This window comes from Octopus sinensis, linkage group LG15, assembly GCF_006345805.1.
Source record: "Octopus sinensis linkage group LG15, ASM634580v1, whole genome shotgun sequence".
NCBI lineage: Eukaryota > Metazoa > Mollusca > Cephalopoda > Octopoda > Octopodidae > Octopus > Octopus sinensis.
In genome coordinates this window covers 11,538,214-11,557,528 of record NC_043011.1, presented here as the reverse complement: position 1 = coordinate 11,557,528, position 19,315 = coordinate 11,538,214, and the positions used below count along the sequence as shown (strand labels likewise).

Sequence of the window (19,315 nt, the reverse complement as noted above, 5' to 3'; positions counted from 1 at the left end):
ACCCAGCAACTGTCCAAATCTCCAACCAATCACATACAGCTAGCTGGGATTCAATTGGCGCATCAAGTTTCGGGCATTTTGATTGGGTTTTGGATAGAAAATTCACCAAAAAGTCACTTCTATTGATTTTTTAATGGCTTTGCTGGGTGACTGGAGAAATGTAAAGATGTGCACGACCACCCTTGGACAGTTTTGAATGAGCATAGAAAGTGCGAGCCCTCTAACTGAAAAATTGTGGATTTGTATAAAGGACACACACACAGACATTTTGTCGTTTATATACAGAGAGATAACAATAAGGGAAACAGATTCTGCCAATTTGTAGATGTAGCACACACAAAAAGGGACTTGAAAGACTTAAGTTCACAAATGTACAACTTGAAATATTGAGGATGTGGGAAAACTTCAACAACCTCACTTTATAATTGGAGATTATGACTGCCTTTTATTCCGCTCAAGTTAGTAAAATGAGTACCAGGTGTATACTGAAAAATGAGTACCAGGTGTATACTGAAATCAATTTGTAGTGATGTAAAAGGAAAAAAAATCATTCAGTAGCAATTGTTATTGCTACTACTACTATCATTGTTTGGAGCAGTGGATTGGCAAACCATTAGGACATTGCTGGTCTGGCATTTTTATGCTCTGAGATCTACCAGTCAAGTGTTGTGGTTGGTATAATTGGCTGTGGAGGCGCAATGGCCCAGTGGTTAGGGCAGCGGACTCGCGGTCGTTGGATCGCTGTTTCGATTCCCAGACCGTGTATTGTGTGTGTTTATTGAGCGAAAACACCTAAAAGCTCCACGAGGCTCCGGCAGGGATGGTGGTGATCCCTGCTGTACTCTTTCACCACAACTTTCTCTCACTCTTACTTCCTGTTTCTGTTGTACCTGTATTTCAAAGGGCCAGCCTTGTCACTCTCTGTGTCACGCTGAATATCCCCGAGAACTACGTTAAGGGTACACGTGTCTGTGGAGTGCTCGGCCACTTACACGTTAATTTCACGAGCAGGCTGTTCCGTTTGATCAGATCAACCGGAACCCTCGTCGTCGTAACCGACGGAGTTCTTCCATCCATAATTGGCTGGCCCTTTCCCTCCAAATTTCTGTCCTTGTGTGTATGTTAGAAACATTATTCCCTTTCTTTAGTGAGGTGGATTGGCAAATTTATTAGTGTTGGATAAGATGTTTTGCATTACTTGTTCTGGCTCTTTACATTTTGAGCTCAAATCTTGCTAGCTGATAAAATAAAACTAGTAGTCCAAGTACTAATCCAATTTAATCAACTTAATATTTTTGGCCTTGTACCTATGTTAGAAACAATTATCATCACTGTTATTCTGACTTTCATTAACATTACTTTTCTATTTTTAAACAGCTATCAAAAGAGAAGAAGAAAAAACTAAACGCTCTCTAAAAGATTCTGCCAAGAAAGGTGAAAAGGAAGCTTGTGTGATTCTTGCTAAGGAGCTAGTCCATTCTAAAAAAGCAATTTGCAAACTGTATGCTGCTAAAGCTCACTTAAATTCAGTTCAATTAAACATGAAGCAACAACTAGGTAAGAGATTGAACTTTTGCTTTAATAATAAGAAATTACCAAAAGACCATAATTAACTTACTCTCTCTCTCTCTTTCGGAGAGGCACAAGCACCTACACGCACATATACACACACGGCAGTAACTTCCGCCTGCCGAATTCAATCACAAAGCTTCAGTCGGCTTGGGGCTATAGCAGAAGACACCTACCCAAAGTGCCACGCAGTGGGACTGAACCCGAAACCATATAGCTAGGAAGCAAGCTCCCTAACCACACAGCCATGCCCGCACCTATTGTAAGAAAATATATTGTTCCAAACCTTTTGATGTAGTCAAACAGTAATTATATTTTTCTTCACATGCCATATCAATCTGATCTCTTATCTTTTACCTGTTTTAGTCATTGGACTGTAACCATGCTGGGGTACTTCTTTGAAAGATTTAGTTCATCAAATTGCCCCAGTACTTATTTGTTTAAAGTTTGGTATTTATGCTATTGGTCTCTTTTGTAGAGCCACTAAGTTATGCAATGTAAGGAGGAGTGCAATGTAGGCGCAGGAGTGGCTGTGTGGTAAATAGCTTGTTTACCAACCACATGGTTCCGGGTTCAGTCCCACTGCGTGGCACCTTGGGCAAGTGTCTTTTACTATAGCCTTGGGCCGACCAAAGCCTTGTGAGTGGATTTGGTAGATGGAAACTGAAAGAAGCCCGTCGTATATATGTATATATATGTGTGTGTGTGTTTGTGTGTCTGTGTTTGTCCCCCTAGCATTGCTTGACAACCGATGCTGGTGTGTTTATGTCGCCCGTCACTTAGTGGTTCGGCATACGAGACCGATAGAATAAGTACTGAGCTTACAAAAGAATAAGTCCCGTGGTCGAGTTGCTCGATTAAAGGCGGTGCTCCAGCATGGCCGCAGTCAAATGACTGAAACAAGTAAAAGAGTAAAGAGAGTAAACAAACCAACACCGATCGTCAGGTAGCAGGGAGGGGAGGGAGCAAACACAATCACAACATTTAGTATCAACCTCTGCATATATTCATGACTTATATACTACTGTCCAAAAGTTAATTTCAGTGTCATCAATTTAGATAATTTTTTGGTATAAAAATATGGAATAACATATTGCATAAAGTTTGAGGTTTATTCAATGTGGAATAACACTATTTATACATATTTTATATGCAAATAATCATATTTCTTGAAAGCAAGCCTATTTGGCAATGTTGTCAAAATCATTTTAGCATCCACTTTTTGGCAACATTGCCATTCATTTTGATTATTTACACTCCTTCTTTCAGGTTCAATTATTTAAAATAAATTAAATTAGTGAAATTCCTAAAAATCAACCTGAATATGGGCAAAATCAGTTATTGATCACCTGAAAAGAGACAAAACATTGTCACATTACACAATGAAGGCTATAGTTTTCGAGATGTAGCCAAGAAAGTTAAAGTTTCCTACACTGCCATCCACTCCACCATTGTAAGGTATAACGACAGGTAAAAATAACAACAGAGCTTGGTTAGATCGTCCGAAAGTGACTTCTAAATCACAGGATAAGTTCATCAGAGTCACCAGTCTTTGAAACAGGTGCCTGGCAGCAAATGAAATTGCTCCACAAGTAAATGAAGCTGGCAAAGCTAATGTGTTTCCTACAACCATGTGGAGAAGACTCGTTGCTGCCAGTCTAAATGACCATTGTGCTGCTAGAAGACCACTGCTTTAACCTGTGAATAAAGGTAAGCAACTCATATGCGCCAGAAAATACCAAACTTGGGCCATTGCTCAACAGGAAAGAGTCCTCTGGTCTGATGACTTAAAGATTGAAATCTTCAGATCCTAGCATAGAGTTTATGTGAGACACAGAATTAGTGAATGGATGACTCCTGAGTGTATAGTTCCAACTGTAAAGCATGGTGGGGAAGTGTGATGAACTGGGGGTGTTTTGCAGGCAATAGTGTTGAGGATACTCATTGAGTAACAGAAATATTGAATCAAAATGGGTATCAATCTATCCTTCAGCATCATGCCATTCCATCTGGGATGAGGCTGATCGGTGATAATTTCATGCTCATTCAAGATAACACTCCTAAACATACTTCTAAGCTATGCAAAAATTATTTATAGAAGAAAATGAATGAAAAAATAGTTGACTGTAATGGAATGGCCATCCCAATTCCCTGATTACAATCCCAGTGAAAGTGTGGGGGATGAATTGGATTGCAGAGTCAAAAGGCAACAACCAAGTAGTGCAGAAACCTTTGGACACTCTTACAAAAAGAGTGGCAAAATATTATCAGCGAACATTTGCTTTCATTGGTTAAAAGAATGCCCAGAGTATGCTCAGCAGTGATCAAGGCCAAGGGCCGATATTTCAATGAATCTAAGATTCAGAGTTTTTCTCTAATTTTTCACAGCTTTGTTTACTTACTGAGTTAATTATGTCACCTAATGAATATAACTGTACATTAATAAAATATTCCACCAGAATCTCTCAGTTATTTCTCATTTTGTAGATGTTTTTTTTGAAATAAGTATAGGCAATCTTAAACTTTGGGATAGTAGTATAAACCCAACAAATACCTTTGATCCCTTTGTCACCACTAACATAGTAGTGAGTGTCCAGATTGAACTAAATATATAATTGTTTGTACGTAGGAAGTAAAATTATTCAATGGATTGAGTTTTATTCATATTTTATTGATTACTAGCAGTATCGCCTGGCATTGCTCGGGTTTGTAAGGGAAATAACTATATAAGCATTTTTAGAGATGTAAAGTATAATAGCCATCTCAATATGGCTAACCACAAAGGGGGGGGGATGTTACTGTAGCTTTTTACGTTCTGAGATTTAATAATAAATTTTTAGAGAGTTACTTCCCTTATATATGCCAAAAATGCATTAAAAAATGGGAAAAATTGATGGTAAATTTTTTTTTAAATCGTAGACTCATCATAGACGCGCGCTAATACCCAGAAGGGCTCGATATGAATCACGACTATAAGATACCCGGTTTTGGTTAAACTGCACCGCAAAATGTGGGAGTAGTTAGGAATCTAAATCGTAGGAGACAGACAGCACACAACCTCTCTTTTATATATAAAGATTTCCTGTAGTTTTTGCGGTGGAGACAAAAAAAATCACAACTTCTCAATTGTTACTAATCACTGTTTCATTCCCTGCAAGTGGGTTTTTTAAAATCCTATATTTATGGAAGGAAAGGGCAGTAGGAATCAATATATCAAGAAATTGTGTAATCCTCTGGTTGAAGGCACCCGAAATCCAGATAGTATATCAAACTATCCTCACCAGTAGAATAAAAGTTACATAGAGGATTTTATCATGGTACTAGAGAGATCTTTCTTGATTTAAGCTTCTTCAACCCTGGACTAGTGAATATGCCTGGCATTTTGCCACCATCTCCATCCTGCAGTCTCCCACTCAGCTCTCTCTTTTTCCTTCACTTCCCTCAGGTTGGGCACCCGTGTATTTTCATTGTGGTAGCACACCTGTTTCTCTCTTCGGCCAGGTAACTTTGTTCTTCTTCTACAGCAAGACACCTGTTTCTGTCTCACTATAGCCTTTTCATCATCACTTCCTCCAATGCCTCCTCCCCTCTTAAAAGTTTTTATCTGGCATGTATTTGGTGACCCTGTCAGTGCAGGTACCACTTAAAAGCACCCAGTCCACACTGTAAAGTGGTTGGTGTTTGGAAGGGCATCCAGCTGTAAAAACCTTACCAAAACTGTCCTCGCTCGTGCTTGTGCCACATAAAAAGCACTAAATCCACTCTGCTGTAAAAATCCTGCCAAAACAGTCACAGAAGTCTGGTGCAGGCTTTAGCCTGGTTGACTCTTGTGGTACTGTCCCATCCACACTAGCATGGAACATAGACGTTAATTGATGATGATGATGTAAAATTCAAGAAATAAAAAATTTTGCCAGAAACTTTTACAATCCACATTAATATATTAATTAGATGTATATGTTTCTTTATTTTTAATGACTTTAGCACATTTCCATGTACAAAATTTGACCAATTTCTCACATTCATCATCATCATCATCGTTTAACGTCCGCTTTCCATGCTAGCATAGGTTGGACGGTTTGACCGGGATCTGGGAAGCCAGAAGGCTGCACCAGGCCCCAGTCTGATCTGGCAGTGTTTCTACAGCTGGATGCCCTTCCTAACACCAACCACTCCGTGAGTGGCCAACCACTCCGTCTGACATAATTTTATTCCATCCTTCCTGAAGTTTTTCCCACAAAATTGTAACATACACAAATCAGTTCTCTCTGATTTTATCGACAAGTATCCTTCATAAAGTTTCCAATGGGATTAAGGTCAGGGCCTTGAGCTGGCTAATGCATCACAGTAAGGTTTTCAGCTTCAAATACCTCCTTAACTATTTTAGCACCGTGACATGGTGCATTATCCTGCATAAAGATTGGCTGATGAGTTGGAGATGACTTTGTAGCTGGCACATGTTGCAGAATGATGTTTGTGTATATGGCTGCATTCACATTATCATGGATCTGGATCAAAGGTCCCACACCTGCTGTGGAAATCATTCCCCACACTATTAAACACCCACCTCCAAACTTAACTGTTTTTTCATGCATTTAGGGAGCAATCTTTCACTTTTACATCTCACATATTGACCAGAATTGGAGCCAACCAAATCAAACTTACTTTCATCACTGCAACCAGTTGTCGTCTGTCCAAAATATTATGCTTGTTGGCAAAGACTAACCTTGCTTTTCAGTTCTTCCTACTGATGAGAGGTTTATTGGCAGAGGAATGGGCATGAAGTTCAACTTCCTTCAAACAGTAAGTCACAGTCTTCTGAGACACGTTCATTCTGCAGTCGCAATTTACTTGGTAAGAAATTCCTGCAGCAGTATCGAAATGGTCTCTTAACCCTTTCATTACTGTATTTATTTTGAGGTGCTCTGTGTTGCTTTCAATTACTTTAAATATAACAAAGAATTTAGTAAAATAACTCAGTTATCATTAAGCTAGTATTAGGAACATAAATTGTGACTAAGGTGTGGTGCAAGATTTTAATTCAAAACTTATGAAAACAAAACATTTATACTTAGAGCCAGAGCCAGTTTCAGCCAGGTTGGTAACGAAAGGGTTAATGACAGCCTCTGAATCACACAGTCTTGCCGAACACTTATTTTCCATGGTCTCCCTTGTTTTTCTAATGGCACAAACAAGCTTGTTTCTTCATAAATCTTGAGTATTCTTGAAACAACACTCTTTGATCTGTTAATGTCTCTAGTGATAGCAGAAATTGCCATTCCTTCTTTTTCCAATATGACCACTTGCTTCCTGAGGGTTTCATGAACTTTATGTCAGCTTTCCATGGTTGTTAATTCACTACCATTCTATATAAATGTTCACACTGTTAGGTCAGCATAGTTTACATTGGTCAGAGGAGTGTTGCCAGATTTTGCTTTTTGAATTTTACACAATATGTTCTCTAATTTTGTCCATCTTGTATTTCTCAAATAAACGTTTTTTTCTAATATAAAATATTTAGTTATTAATCATTTTCTATGAAAATGAAGTAGAAATGTAAATATCTTTAAATTTTATTTTAATTCTATAATTTTGGCCACTACTCTATGCACTTACACACACACACACACTCACACACACTTTGATTGGATGTGTTCATTACATGATAATTATTCCATAGAAATTTCGGCTCTTATTGTTAATCACATTAAACACTCACCATTGCATATCCACACAGTGTCCCTCTTCTCTCCCACTCTTTTACCCTCTCTTTATCTCTTCTCTCTTTCTCTCTTCTCCTCCTCTTTCTCTTCACATACCCACCTTCCCCTCCTCCATAAACCCACCCACACCTACACATCCCTACTCCAACTTGCCTATCCTTCCCATCCTCCCATCCTATCCCACACCCCATCCCATCCCACACCCCTCCCCCACATACCCCACCTCTACCCCCACCCTCTGCCTACCCTCAAACCCCAACTCTACCCCAACCCCCAGCCGAACCCACACTCCACCCATGCTTTCCCCACTCTCGCCCCTTCACCTCCCCACAACATCACACCACACCACACCATACAACATTACACATCACATCACAACACACCACCCACACACCCATCCCCGCATCTTCACACCTACACATACATACACGCACACGTCCAGACCACCAGCCCTCCTTCACACGCACATACATACTCTCTTATACACACACACACCTTTGTGTTGGGGGTCATCTTTACCTTGTTATCTCCTCTACTTTCCTTCTCGTGTTTGACCCTTCTGGTGTTTGATCCTTCTGTCTGGCACTAGTCGCCATGATAGATTGTTAGCCACTACACAAAATTTTTTTCTCTCCTTGTTTTTTCTGTGTACCTTTCTGTAGAAGAGCGTAGGCTCGAAACGTAAAAGACTTTTTCTATTCCTGAGCATTATACTAATACATCTGTTTGTTTTGTACACCACCAGTCTATGTCTTTTTTTTCGTAAACTCTCCCTATATATATATATCCTTGTTTCTCTCCTTGTTTTTTCTGTGTCCCTTTCTGTAGAAGAGCGTAGGCTCGAAACATAAAAGACTTTTTCTATTCCTGAGCATTATACTAATACATCTGTTTGTTTTGTACACCATCTGTATTCGCCTTTTGTTTTCTTCATAAACTCTCCCTATATATAAGAGCACATCAATAATAAGAAAGTAGTAACTCACAATGCCACTCGTTACTATTTCAGATCCATGGTCAGACTCATTAGGAGGATGATTTCCACACACACCAACACTCATTTAAAAATGTCAAACATCAGTTGTCTACATCCCTAGTCGAACACATATTCAGTCTGAAGGCAAAAGGAGTCGACTGTAAAACCGACTGGTCTGTTATCATCAATGTGGCTTCTCCCTACTGACCTCCTAGACATTAGTGCAGACCTTGCCTACATGGGGTCATCACCATAATCACAGCTGATGGCCTTTCCCTAATCAATAAGCAAGATGAGCTGGTAAACATTGCCTGAGGTGCCTGCATAACATCTGCTCGAGGTAGTCCATACCTTTGTATTGGTATCCTTCCCCCCACTCTCCTCCTCCTCCTGCCCCATGTACTCAGTAAACTTTTATTGCATGTTAAATGAACTCATGTCATTTATTGTGCCGTAATGTAGGAGCCACTTTGGGTGCATTAGAGTGCTTGTTATTGTAATCATTTTTATCACTATTGTTATTTCTTTATTATTATTATTACTTGCATAAGGTGGCCAGCTGGCAGAATTGTTAGCACACTGGGCAAAATGCTTAACAGTATTTTGTTTGTCTTTATGTTCTGAGTTCAAATTCCACCAAGGTCAACTTTGCTTTTCATCCTTTCAGGGTCAGTGAAATAAGTACCAGATGAGGAGTTGCTTTAATCAACTAGTCCCCTCTCCTAAATTTCAGGCTTTGTGCCTAGAATAGAAAGGATTATTATTATTAGTAGTAGCATAAGGTGGCAAGCTGGCAGAATCATTAGCACACCAGGCAAAATGCTTAGTGGCATTTTGTCCATCTTTATAGTCCGAGTTCAAATTGTGCCAAGGCTGACTTTACCTTTCATCCTTTCGGAGTAAAATAATAAGTACCTGTTACTTGAGTACAGGAGTCGATGTAATCAACTTTCTCCTCACACCAAACTTGGTGGCCTTCTGCATTATTATTACTAGCATACCCATGTCAGCAATCATGTAAATATTATGTATATTCACAGAATTGAAACTCTTGAAGTCATATATGGTTGTAGCATCTGAATTGAAAATATTATTTATGTAATATATATGTGAAACATCCATGTTTCCATGCTTTTCACACAGATTTTGTATAGCCGGATACCATTTCTGTCACCAACCCTCACTTTCCTCCAAATAAGGTAATATTTTACCATACCCAGACATGATTACATGAAAGACTGGAAACAAAGAACACCTCTTGCATGACAGTGACACTCACTTAAAGCTACTGCTTGATGTCAAGGCAAGCAGACAATAAAATAAACACACACACACATATATATATACACATCAAGTTAATCATTGGTGTAACCATGGTGTTCTGGTGATCTCTCATGAGCTAGCTTTCTTTATTTCCATTGACTTGTATTGACTGCAAACTGATGGAAGGCAAATGTACACAGGGTCGACAAAAGTTCTTCAAGGACATTCTCAAAGCCTCACTGAAGTGCTTTGAGATCAGCCTTGAGTTCTGAGAAATGCAAGCACATAACTTCCTTGCCTAGTGAAGCTGCACCACCAGGGATGCACCTCCTACAAACAGAATAAGATTGCAGGGGCACAAATGGATGCAAACTATGCAAGTCTAGAGCCAGCTCCTTGCCATCAGTCCCAATAGACTACCAGGGCCTGATCTGTGGCAGAGCCTTCTGAGCTCTGCCACAGACTGATTTTGTTTTGCTTTTGTTTGTTCCTTCCCAAGCCATGCGTGGCTCATAAGGACCAGTTTCCTGGTTTCCTTGGCGTATAGGTTCCCCAGCTGGACTGGACACCGGTCCGTCGTAGGTGAGCTGCAAGATGCAGGAAGAAAGAGTGAGAGAAAGTTGTGGCGAAAGAGTCAGCAGAAGTTCGCCATTACCTTCTGCCGGAGCCGCATGGAGCTTAGGTGTTTCGCTCATAAACACACACATCGCTCGGTCTGAGATTCAAACCCGCGATCCCTCGACCACGAGTCTGCTGCTCTAACCACTAGGCCATGTGCCTCCACACAGACTGATTGGCCATAGCTGGACACATTCTGCCTCGTCTTCTCCCATGTGATGTCCTTCGTCATTGTTAACAACAGTGGACAAGCTTATAAAAAAAAATAATAGATGTTTGTACATGTCTGAGTCTGTTTGGGTATGTCTCTGTGTGTGAACAGGTGTGAATGTGAGCATATTAATATATATCTGTACGTATGTACATGTGTATATGGGTAGTCATGTGTTCTGGGAACATCTTCTTGTAGAGATTGACAGGCAAGATATCACTCTGGGCTCCAGTGTCAATCTTTAGCCTTAAGTCAATGTTTATTCATTTCTTGCCTGACTTGTTTTGTATTTGTATAGTTGTGTATGCCTCATTTTTTTTCTGGTCGTCATTTCCCATCTCATGCACATTTATTGTGCCGACTGCCAAGAATTCCTCTTCTGAGGTGTTTTGTTCCTGTTGTTGGGCATGTATATCTCTTTGTCTTCTCTTTCTGCTCCTCTTTGAAAATTGGGTCTTGTATTTCTGAGACTTTGTTAGTCTACACATCTTTTCCCAGTGGTTGGGCATTCCACATACTTTGCAGTGTGTACCGAATACAGGACATTTCCTCCGGTCATTGAACTCATGCGCCGTACCACAGTACTGGCATGTTCTTTGTTTGTGGGTATGTTTCGTCCTATGTCTAGATACAATATCTACATTGCTGCCTATTGCATTTGTTTGTAAAGTAAGTGAGGCCATTTGTTTGGTAGTGGCTTTGAATGCTCTTGCAGTGTCTGCTGCTTCTATTAACTGTAGAGCGTCCTTACCTATGAGGGATTTCTGGACCACTTTATGAGCACACCCCCATATTAACCCCTTACCCAGCAGAAACGAATATATGCGTTTTGACCGAAATCGTTTTTTTCTATCTCTGGCGAGTTAACTCGTCAAAAGATAGACTCGCCAAAATCGACAGCAAACGAGTTTCTTCGTCTAAAAATGGGTTAACTCGTTTCTGCCCAAAGCGGTAATTTAAAATCAATATTATTGAATTAAAATTCATAATAAATAAGGTTTGAAATATCCCTCGAAATCACCATTCAAAACATAGTAAAATAAAACAATTAAAAAATATGTCTGAAAAAATACATTTATTTTCAAAATAATTGTTGGGTAAGGGGTTAATTGATCAACAATCCTTTTGTCCTTGTCTTTGAATCTGCATTTCTCAGCAACATTCTCTAGTCTGGACAGGAAATTGTCAATCGTTTCTTGTGGGTCTTGTTTCAGGCCCTGGAATTCGTATCTGTGAATTCTATGGTTAGATCTGGGCTCTAGGTGCCTTTCAAATTTCTCTAAAAGTATGTCTGGGTTATTGCAATCCGATTCTGACATGTCCTAGCTATTGAATAGGTCTAGGCCCTTCTCTCACGTCCATAAAAGGATGTAGCTTACCATTTCATCGGCAGTTGTACCTTTCAGGAAACTTTTGAAAGCCAGTTGAGTTTTCTGTTTGAATTTCTTGAACGCTTCCACGATATCTGTTTCTCGGGGCTAAACATAGAGAGGACAAACAAGGACAGACAAATGGATTAAGTCGATTACATCGACCCTAGTGCGTAACTGGTACTTGATTTATCGACCCCGAAAGGATGAAAGGCAAAGTCGACCTCGGCAGAATTTGAACTCAGAACGCAATGACAGACGAAATACTGCTAAACATTTCGCCCGGCGTGCTAACGTTTCTGCCAGCTCGCCGCTTCCACGATATCATTGGCGTCCCAGTTCATGGTCAGATGTAAATTCATCTGTATGGCAACGGGGGTCGCCATTTTGGATCCTCATGTGTGTGTGTCCGAAGACAAAGCGATATTCAGTTTGTTAAATTTCTGGTTTGTTGTGTTCCTGTTTTGTTGTAAAAGCACAGTTTCCGATTAATTATTTACCGCTGCCACCATGTTATGCATTGTTTCGTTCGTGTTGGGATCATAGACAACTCAATGAAGGCATTGTTATTGTTTTACGTGTTTGTTTTGCTTAACCTGCTACGAACTGTCAAAATACAGCGGAGTGATACGCTGTGCGTATCCACTTTAGACACAGCTCATACTGTTTACTAATAAATAGTGCCAAAAGTGGGGATGTGTTCTACACCCGTATACCTATGTATACACAGTAGCAAGGATGAAAAAAATATCCATGTTAATTTATTGATGCGTAGGCATAGGAGTGGCTGTGTGGTAAGTAGCTTGCTTACCAACCACATGGTTCTGGGTTCAGTCCTACTGCGGGGCACCTTGGGCAAGTGTCTTCTACTATAGCCTCGAGCCGACCAAAGCCTTGTGAGTGGATCTGGTAGATGGAAACTGAAAGAAGCCTGTCATATATATGTATATATATATATGTGTGTGTATGTTTGTGTGTCTGTGTTTGTCCCCATAATTTAGCGGTTTGGCAAAAGAGACTGATAGAATAAGTACTAGGCTTACAAAGAATAAGTCCTGGGGTCAATTTGCTCAACTACAGGCAGTGCTCCAACATGGCCACAGTCAAATGACAAACAGGTAAAAGAGTAAAAAGAGTATGCATTTATTGATGTCTGCATTATCAGACAATTACAAAAAAATGTTTAAAAAATATTCAAAACTCTGCAAAATTCCAGTACAAATTCTTCATGGTTCAAAATGTTGCTTACTTTTTACTCAACCTTATAATTTCTACTGCACTTTTTCTTAGAGAGCATCCAAAAAGAAATATTTTGATATGTAATTTGTGAAATTTGGACGAATATTTTAGGAAATGTGACAATTTCAATGATCAGCAAATTAGTTGAAATCTTGCCTAATTGGCCTAAATGAATAATTAACCATATGTGTGATGTTATATCTTTGAAACTGAGGTGATAATCATCTTCAAATCAGACAAATTAATAGTGACCATGAATATAGCAGTTATTATTTTTCAGGTCATTGGAAAAAAAACTTTTATGGGGCAATTTTTAAAAATATTCGTTTAAAACCTATTTTGTTACATGTTATAAACATTCAGTTCCACAGTATCTTCAGACCTAGTTAAATCCAAAAGTAGGAGCCACAGCAACTTGAGTTTTGGCACATTTGTAGTTAGTATAGAACTAAATAAATCCTGAGATTTCGGGACATGAGACCATTGCAATAAAATTTCAATGAACTATTGAAAATGGCTGTAAATGAGTTTTAGATCAGGATGCCCACATAAGCTTCCCCATTTTAACGGGGATTCCCCCCCCTTTTTTTTTAAGAATCGTTACATGACTCAGAGTATGGAAGTTTGACCCAGTTTTGTAGAGACCTAAACCAGTAAAATCGTGCTATAGCTGCAGTATTATATATTTTGTGTCACATATTTATAAAATTCTTGAAAATGTCAATTGTCCGAAAAGTTACAATGTTTTCTTTAAATCTCTATGGTATTTCACCTGTTTTCTCATACTTAACCTTTAAAGAAGATATTTTGTTCTTTATCTTTGCCTCAGTTGAATACATGGATATATCATCGTGTGGAGGATGTCTTTGTTAGAACAATTCCCATGCCCTGCGTGGTGTAATATTAGGATCTTCCTGAAATATTTCCAGCACTGTTGACTTGAATGGCTCATGAATTCCACGGCTAGCATTATACAATGTCGATTGTCTCTTTATTTTCTTTGCTATCAAGGATGAAATAACAGTTCAAATTTCTGTTTCCAATGGTAAATCCAAACGCCCAGTATGTTTAAGTTCCACTAACATTTTACCTGGACCTCGTTTCATAGCTTCGTTTTCATTAGCCAAATTAAACATATCAATAATTTCTTGTTTAAATGTATCCACATACTTTCGACCATACTTATTACCGTGCTTTCTTGTTCTTGCCCATCCTGTTTAAAATCCACAACACTCATTATTATGCTGGATCGCTTTATGAATGGAATCAAACATCTTAAGTTCTTCAACATTTGAACTAGTATTAATCACCTCAAATTGATGCTGTTCATATATATATATATATATATATATATATTTAGCATAAACAATAGCTTGATTGATTAAATCTTGTTATCTTAAGGCTCCCTTGCGATTATGGATTTCCATTTTGTAGGCAGTTGCAAATTCCGTACAACATTAATGACATTGAAGAGGATTTTCATCATCTGATTCCATATCCAAATCATTAATGCTACAGCAAGTTCAATATGATGCTTCTCTGGGTTATTCCCCTCAACACTATAAACAATACATTTTGTTAAGCTGCCTCTACCTTTCTCTACAACACCAATATCTTCAACTGTGTCTGTATCAAATATTTCATTTTCATTGGAAGCACAATCTTCTTCATCAGATTTGCTTTCACAATTTCCTTCATTTACATCGTTCGTAGTGCCATTGATAAGGTTGTATGTTGCTGTCAATGGTTAAGTTTGAATTTTCATAAACTGAAGTGGAATTTCTTGTCGAATCAAACAGTATTTCCATATGATCACCTATGTTTTGTAATTTTCCAATTATCTCCAAGATTTCCTGTTCAAACTGTTCAACAGTAGGCCTATTAATACCAACCAATTCTACCACTGTATTACTTACACCGTCATTAGCATTTAAGGCATCAACTAATTCAACATGAGTTATAACATCTAAACCCATATTACATTGCCTCATACACGTACCTCATAGCTGTAGCAAAATGAGTGTCGATACTGCCTTTACCATCTTGTACACCAGTACAAAGTTTAAGGTTGTATCTATCTGCAATTTTATATAATGTAAACAATAAATTTCCCTTCTTATAACATCTTGTGTTGTCAGATTGTACATAACGATTTTGAAAGACAAAGAATTCGAAAATATTTTCAAATGAAATTTAAGGGAGATTTAGCTATTGTTTCTAACACATTCCACAACCACCTGATACTTTTCTCAGAATTGTATGTAGACCTAGATTAAAAGACAAACAAGATGTGAAAACTAATTCCTTACTTTAAGCATTAAAAACATAAAGACAATAAAAAAAAAATTTTCATGTATAAAAATTTTCCTGTGCCGGTGGCACGTAAAAAGCACCATCCAAATGTGGCTGATGCCAGCGCCGCCTTGACTGGCTTCTGTGCCAGTGGCACGTAAAAAGCACCAACCGATCGTGGCTGCTGCCAGCCTCCCCTGGCACCTGTGCCGATGGCACGTAAAAAGCACCCACTACACTCACGGAGTGGTTGGTGTTAGGAAGGGCATCCAGTTGTAGAAATACTGCCAGATCAGACTGGAGCCTGGTGCAGCCTTCTAGCTTCCCAGACCCCGGTCGAACTGTCCAACCCGTGATAGCACGGAAAACGGACGTTAAACGATGATGATGATGATGAAGCATATCCACAAAGCTTACCTAGTGATACATTGTTAAGACAGCGAAAAGGAAATAAACAACATTCTCAATACAATGAATTCATGCTAAGTTTGGGCCTATTTTAGTGCCTTTTTTTTTTTTTTTTTTAAATATATGTTTACTTAGTAATTAGTTTGTCCATTTCTTGAAATTCTAGCTCAAAATCAATATTTGAAGCTTTGGATTTATGTTCCACTTGACCTCTTGCCAGGGACAAATGTATAGGCGCAGGAGTGGCTGGGTGGTAAGTAGCTTGCTAGCCAACCACATGGTTCCGGGTTCAGTCCCACTGCGTGGCACCTTGGGCAAGTGTCTTTTACTATAGCCTCGGGCCGACCAAAGCCTTGTGAGTGGATTTAGTAGACGGAAACTGAAAGAAGCCCGTCGTATATATGTATATATAAATATATATGTGTGTGTGTGTGTGTCTGTGTTTGTCCCCCTAGCATTGCTTGACAACCGATGCTGGTGTGTTTATGTCCCCGTTACTTAGCGGTTCGGCAAAAGACACCAATAGAATAAGTACTGGGCTTACAAAAGAATAAGTCCTGGGGTCGAGTTGCTCGATTAAAGGCGCTGCTCCAGCATGGCCACAGTCAAATGACTGAAACAAGTAAAAGAGTAAAAGAGAGAGAGTTTGACTGGCTTTGTCCTTTTCAGCCATATCGTGGCCAGATTTAACAATGACCATATTGAAATAGAGAGGAACCTTTTTTTTCTTATATAAAAATCTTGAAGAAAATATGTTCTTTTCTAATCAAAAATTAACAATGTCTTTTAACATTCGATTTTTATATCAAAATAAATCAAAAGCATTCCTCTTCATGACTATGATTTTCAACACAGCCCTAGTTATAGCACTCCAGTGCATTGAACTAGAATGAGGGTTACCGTTCAGCAGTAAAAAAAAAAAGTGGGGGACAAACTTTGTAAATGCATGGAAATACCAGGGTAATTGAGGGACCTGGGATGATATGTAACCGTTTGAGAAGAAAGTTCACATTCAGAACTTTCAAATGATATATAAGTTTCCAAGGAAAAAAATTATTTTGTCATGAAAAGGATGAAGCAAAAAGTGTGGTTTTTGTGTGTTCCAATGGTGCTTGCCTCCATTGTATGGTGCTCTATAGTGATACCTACTAATATTATAAGAAGCCTAAGGAGAGTTGTTTATGCCCTGAGTGGGACCAGCATTTCATACGAACATCCACTGAAGACAACCCCAAATCTAGACAACTTACCATGATGACAGGCAATTATCACATCATGAAAGTGCATGTTGTAGTCTGTGCAACTCATCACCTGATTGTCTGTGAGGTTTCTGAAGAAATAGGCATAAGTGGATGCTTATATAGCATGATTTTCAAAAGGAAAATTGAAAATGTATCATGTTACCAAACATTTGTGCTATATGTGGTGAAAGAAGAACAAAAAGAACTGAGTCACAACCAGGAGCTGGTTGATCATTTGAGTGCTGAGAAAACCTTTCTGAATAGTGTCATAACAGGTTAAGAAAGGAGTGGATATAGCTACAATATTGAAGCAAAAATTTGTTACAGTAGGCTTGGTCATCAACACTGTCACCAAAAAAAAAGCATGTCAATCATACAAATATGAAAGTGTTGTTCATCATCCTTTTGTTGATTAGAAGGGTATTGCTCCTCATTAGTTTGTTCCACATAGTCAGCCAATCAATAAAGAGTTTTACTTGCATGTCATGAAGCTTTTGAGAGAAGCAGTGCAAAGGAAAAACATCCAAGGCATGAGCAAATAAAACCTAGATGCACCGTGAAAACATGCCTGTTCATGTGCCACTCCTTATTCATAACATTTTGGCCAAAGCCCAAGCTGACTTTTTTTGTTCCCCAGCCACTCTACTTTCTAGCTTTGGTACTTGCAGACATTTTTTTGTTCTCAAAGCTGAAATCCACCTTCAAAGGTTGTCTATTTTGGAAGGTAGAAGTGATAGAAGAAAATTCCATGAGAACTTTGCAGTATTCCTGAAAATGTGTTCCAAAACTGGAAAAATGTTGGGAGCAGTGTAACAACAGTGGAGGGAATAAATCTGATTAAACTGTAAGTTGTAAATAATTCAATAAATTTGTTTTTTTTTTTGAAAAGTTTGGTTATACGATATAATATATAATATAACAATGGATTTAATTACAAGTCATAACTTTCACATCTCCCTGAAATGTAAACTACATGGGCAGCAAGCAGTTTTTTCTAATTTAGTTTTACTACTCATTTATTCATTCTGTCTCGTCTTTGTGTTACAAACTGTAAACTTATTCTTTGTAAGCCTAGTACTTATTCTATCGGTCTCTTTTACCAAACCGCTAAGTTACGGGGACATGAACACACCAGCATCGGTTGTCAAGCAATGTTGGGAGGACAAGCACAGACACACAAACACACACACACACATATATATATATACATATATACGACAGGCTTCTTTCAGTTTCCGTCTACCAAATCCACTCACAAGGCTTTGGTCGGCCCAAGGCTATAGTAGAAGACACTTGCCCAAAGTGCCACACAGTGGGACTGAACCCGAACCATGTGGTTGGTAAGCAAGCTACTTACCACACAGCCACTCCTGCACCTATTGACTTTAATATCAGCGATAGTGTTCCTCAGTTTCGGTGAGGTACTACTATTATTATGGATTCTATTTATACTATTCTCATTTTCACTGTCATAGCATTCACATGCTTCAGGTTGTGTATTCCTAATTTGATCAGTATGAACTGATGTTTCAGGTTTATTCTGGTGCTGTTTACAGTTTGTAACACAAATTTTGCACATTTTTGGTCTAGAAACATTGTTCTTATTATACCACACTTGTACCTTCATGGTGTACGACAGTCACTGATGCACAAATCTGATGTTCCTTCAATGCAGGACTTTGTAATATATGTATAATAATATGGCAACTATGGAACAGTTGAATCAAGAAGTTGTTTATATCACATTTACATGTTAGTAATTCCATCTGCTTGTGGATGACATGGAGATATCTTATAAAGAATGCTGTTCTTTAAAAGATCTTATAAAACAACGCTGTTCTTTAACCAAGAACAAAAATCACCCTTATGAAGTTCCTGAGCATTTCCAGGCACCAAAACCTATGGTATACTCTTTACTCTTTTACTCTTTTACTTGTTTCAGTCATTTGACTGTGGCCATGCTGGAGCACCACCTTTAATCGAGCAACTCGACCCCGGGACTTATTCTTTGTAAGCCCAGTACTTATTCTATCGGTCTCTTTGCCGAACCGCTAAGTGACGGGGACATAAACACACTAGCATCGCCTGTCAAGCGATGTTGGGGGGACAAACACAGACATACACGCACACATATATATATACATATATACGACGGGCTTCTTTCAGTTTCCGTCTATCAAATCCACTATAGTAGAAGACACTTGCCCAAGGTGCCACGCAATGGGACTGAACCCGGAACCATGTGGTTGGTAAACAAGCTATTTACCACACAGCCACTCCTGCACCTATATCTATTTTTGAAAGAAAATTCATGCATAACCTGTTTCCATAAGTAACAGGGATAATTTTTATTCTCCTTGAAAATAAGTTAACTGTTATCAGCAACTGTCCAATGGATTATTAGC

General features: G+C 38.7%; 1 protein-coding gene across 3 annotated transcripts in view; it reads left to right on the top strand.

Moving 5' to 3' along the window:
• Positions 1–19,315, top strand: part of LOC115219725 (charged multivesicular body protein 3) — a 62,565-nt gene that overhangs the window by 31,319 nt on the left and 11,931 nt on the right. For all 3 annotated transcript variants that reach the window (XM_029789939.2, XM_029789940.2, XM_036509477.1), the window contains one exon: positions 1,378–1,557. In XM_029789939.2, coding sequence (XP_029645799.2) covers positions 1,378–1,557 — 180 coding nt within the window. The remainder of the gene's footprint in view (positions 1–1,377; positions 1,558–19,315) is intronic.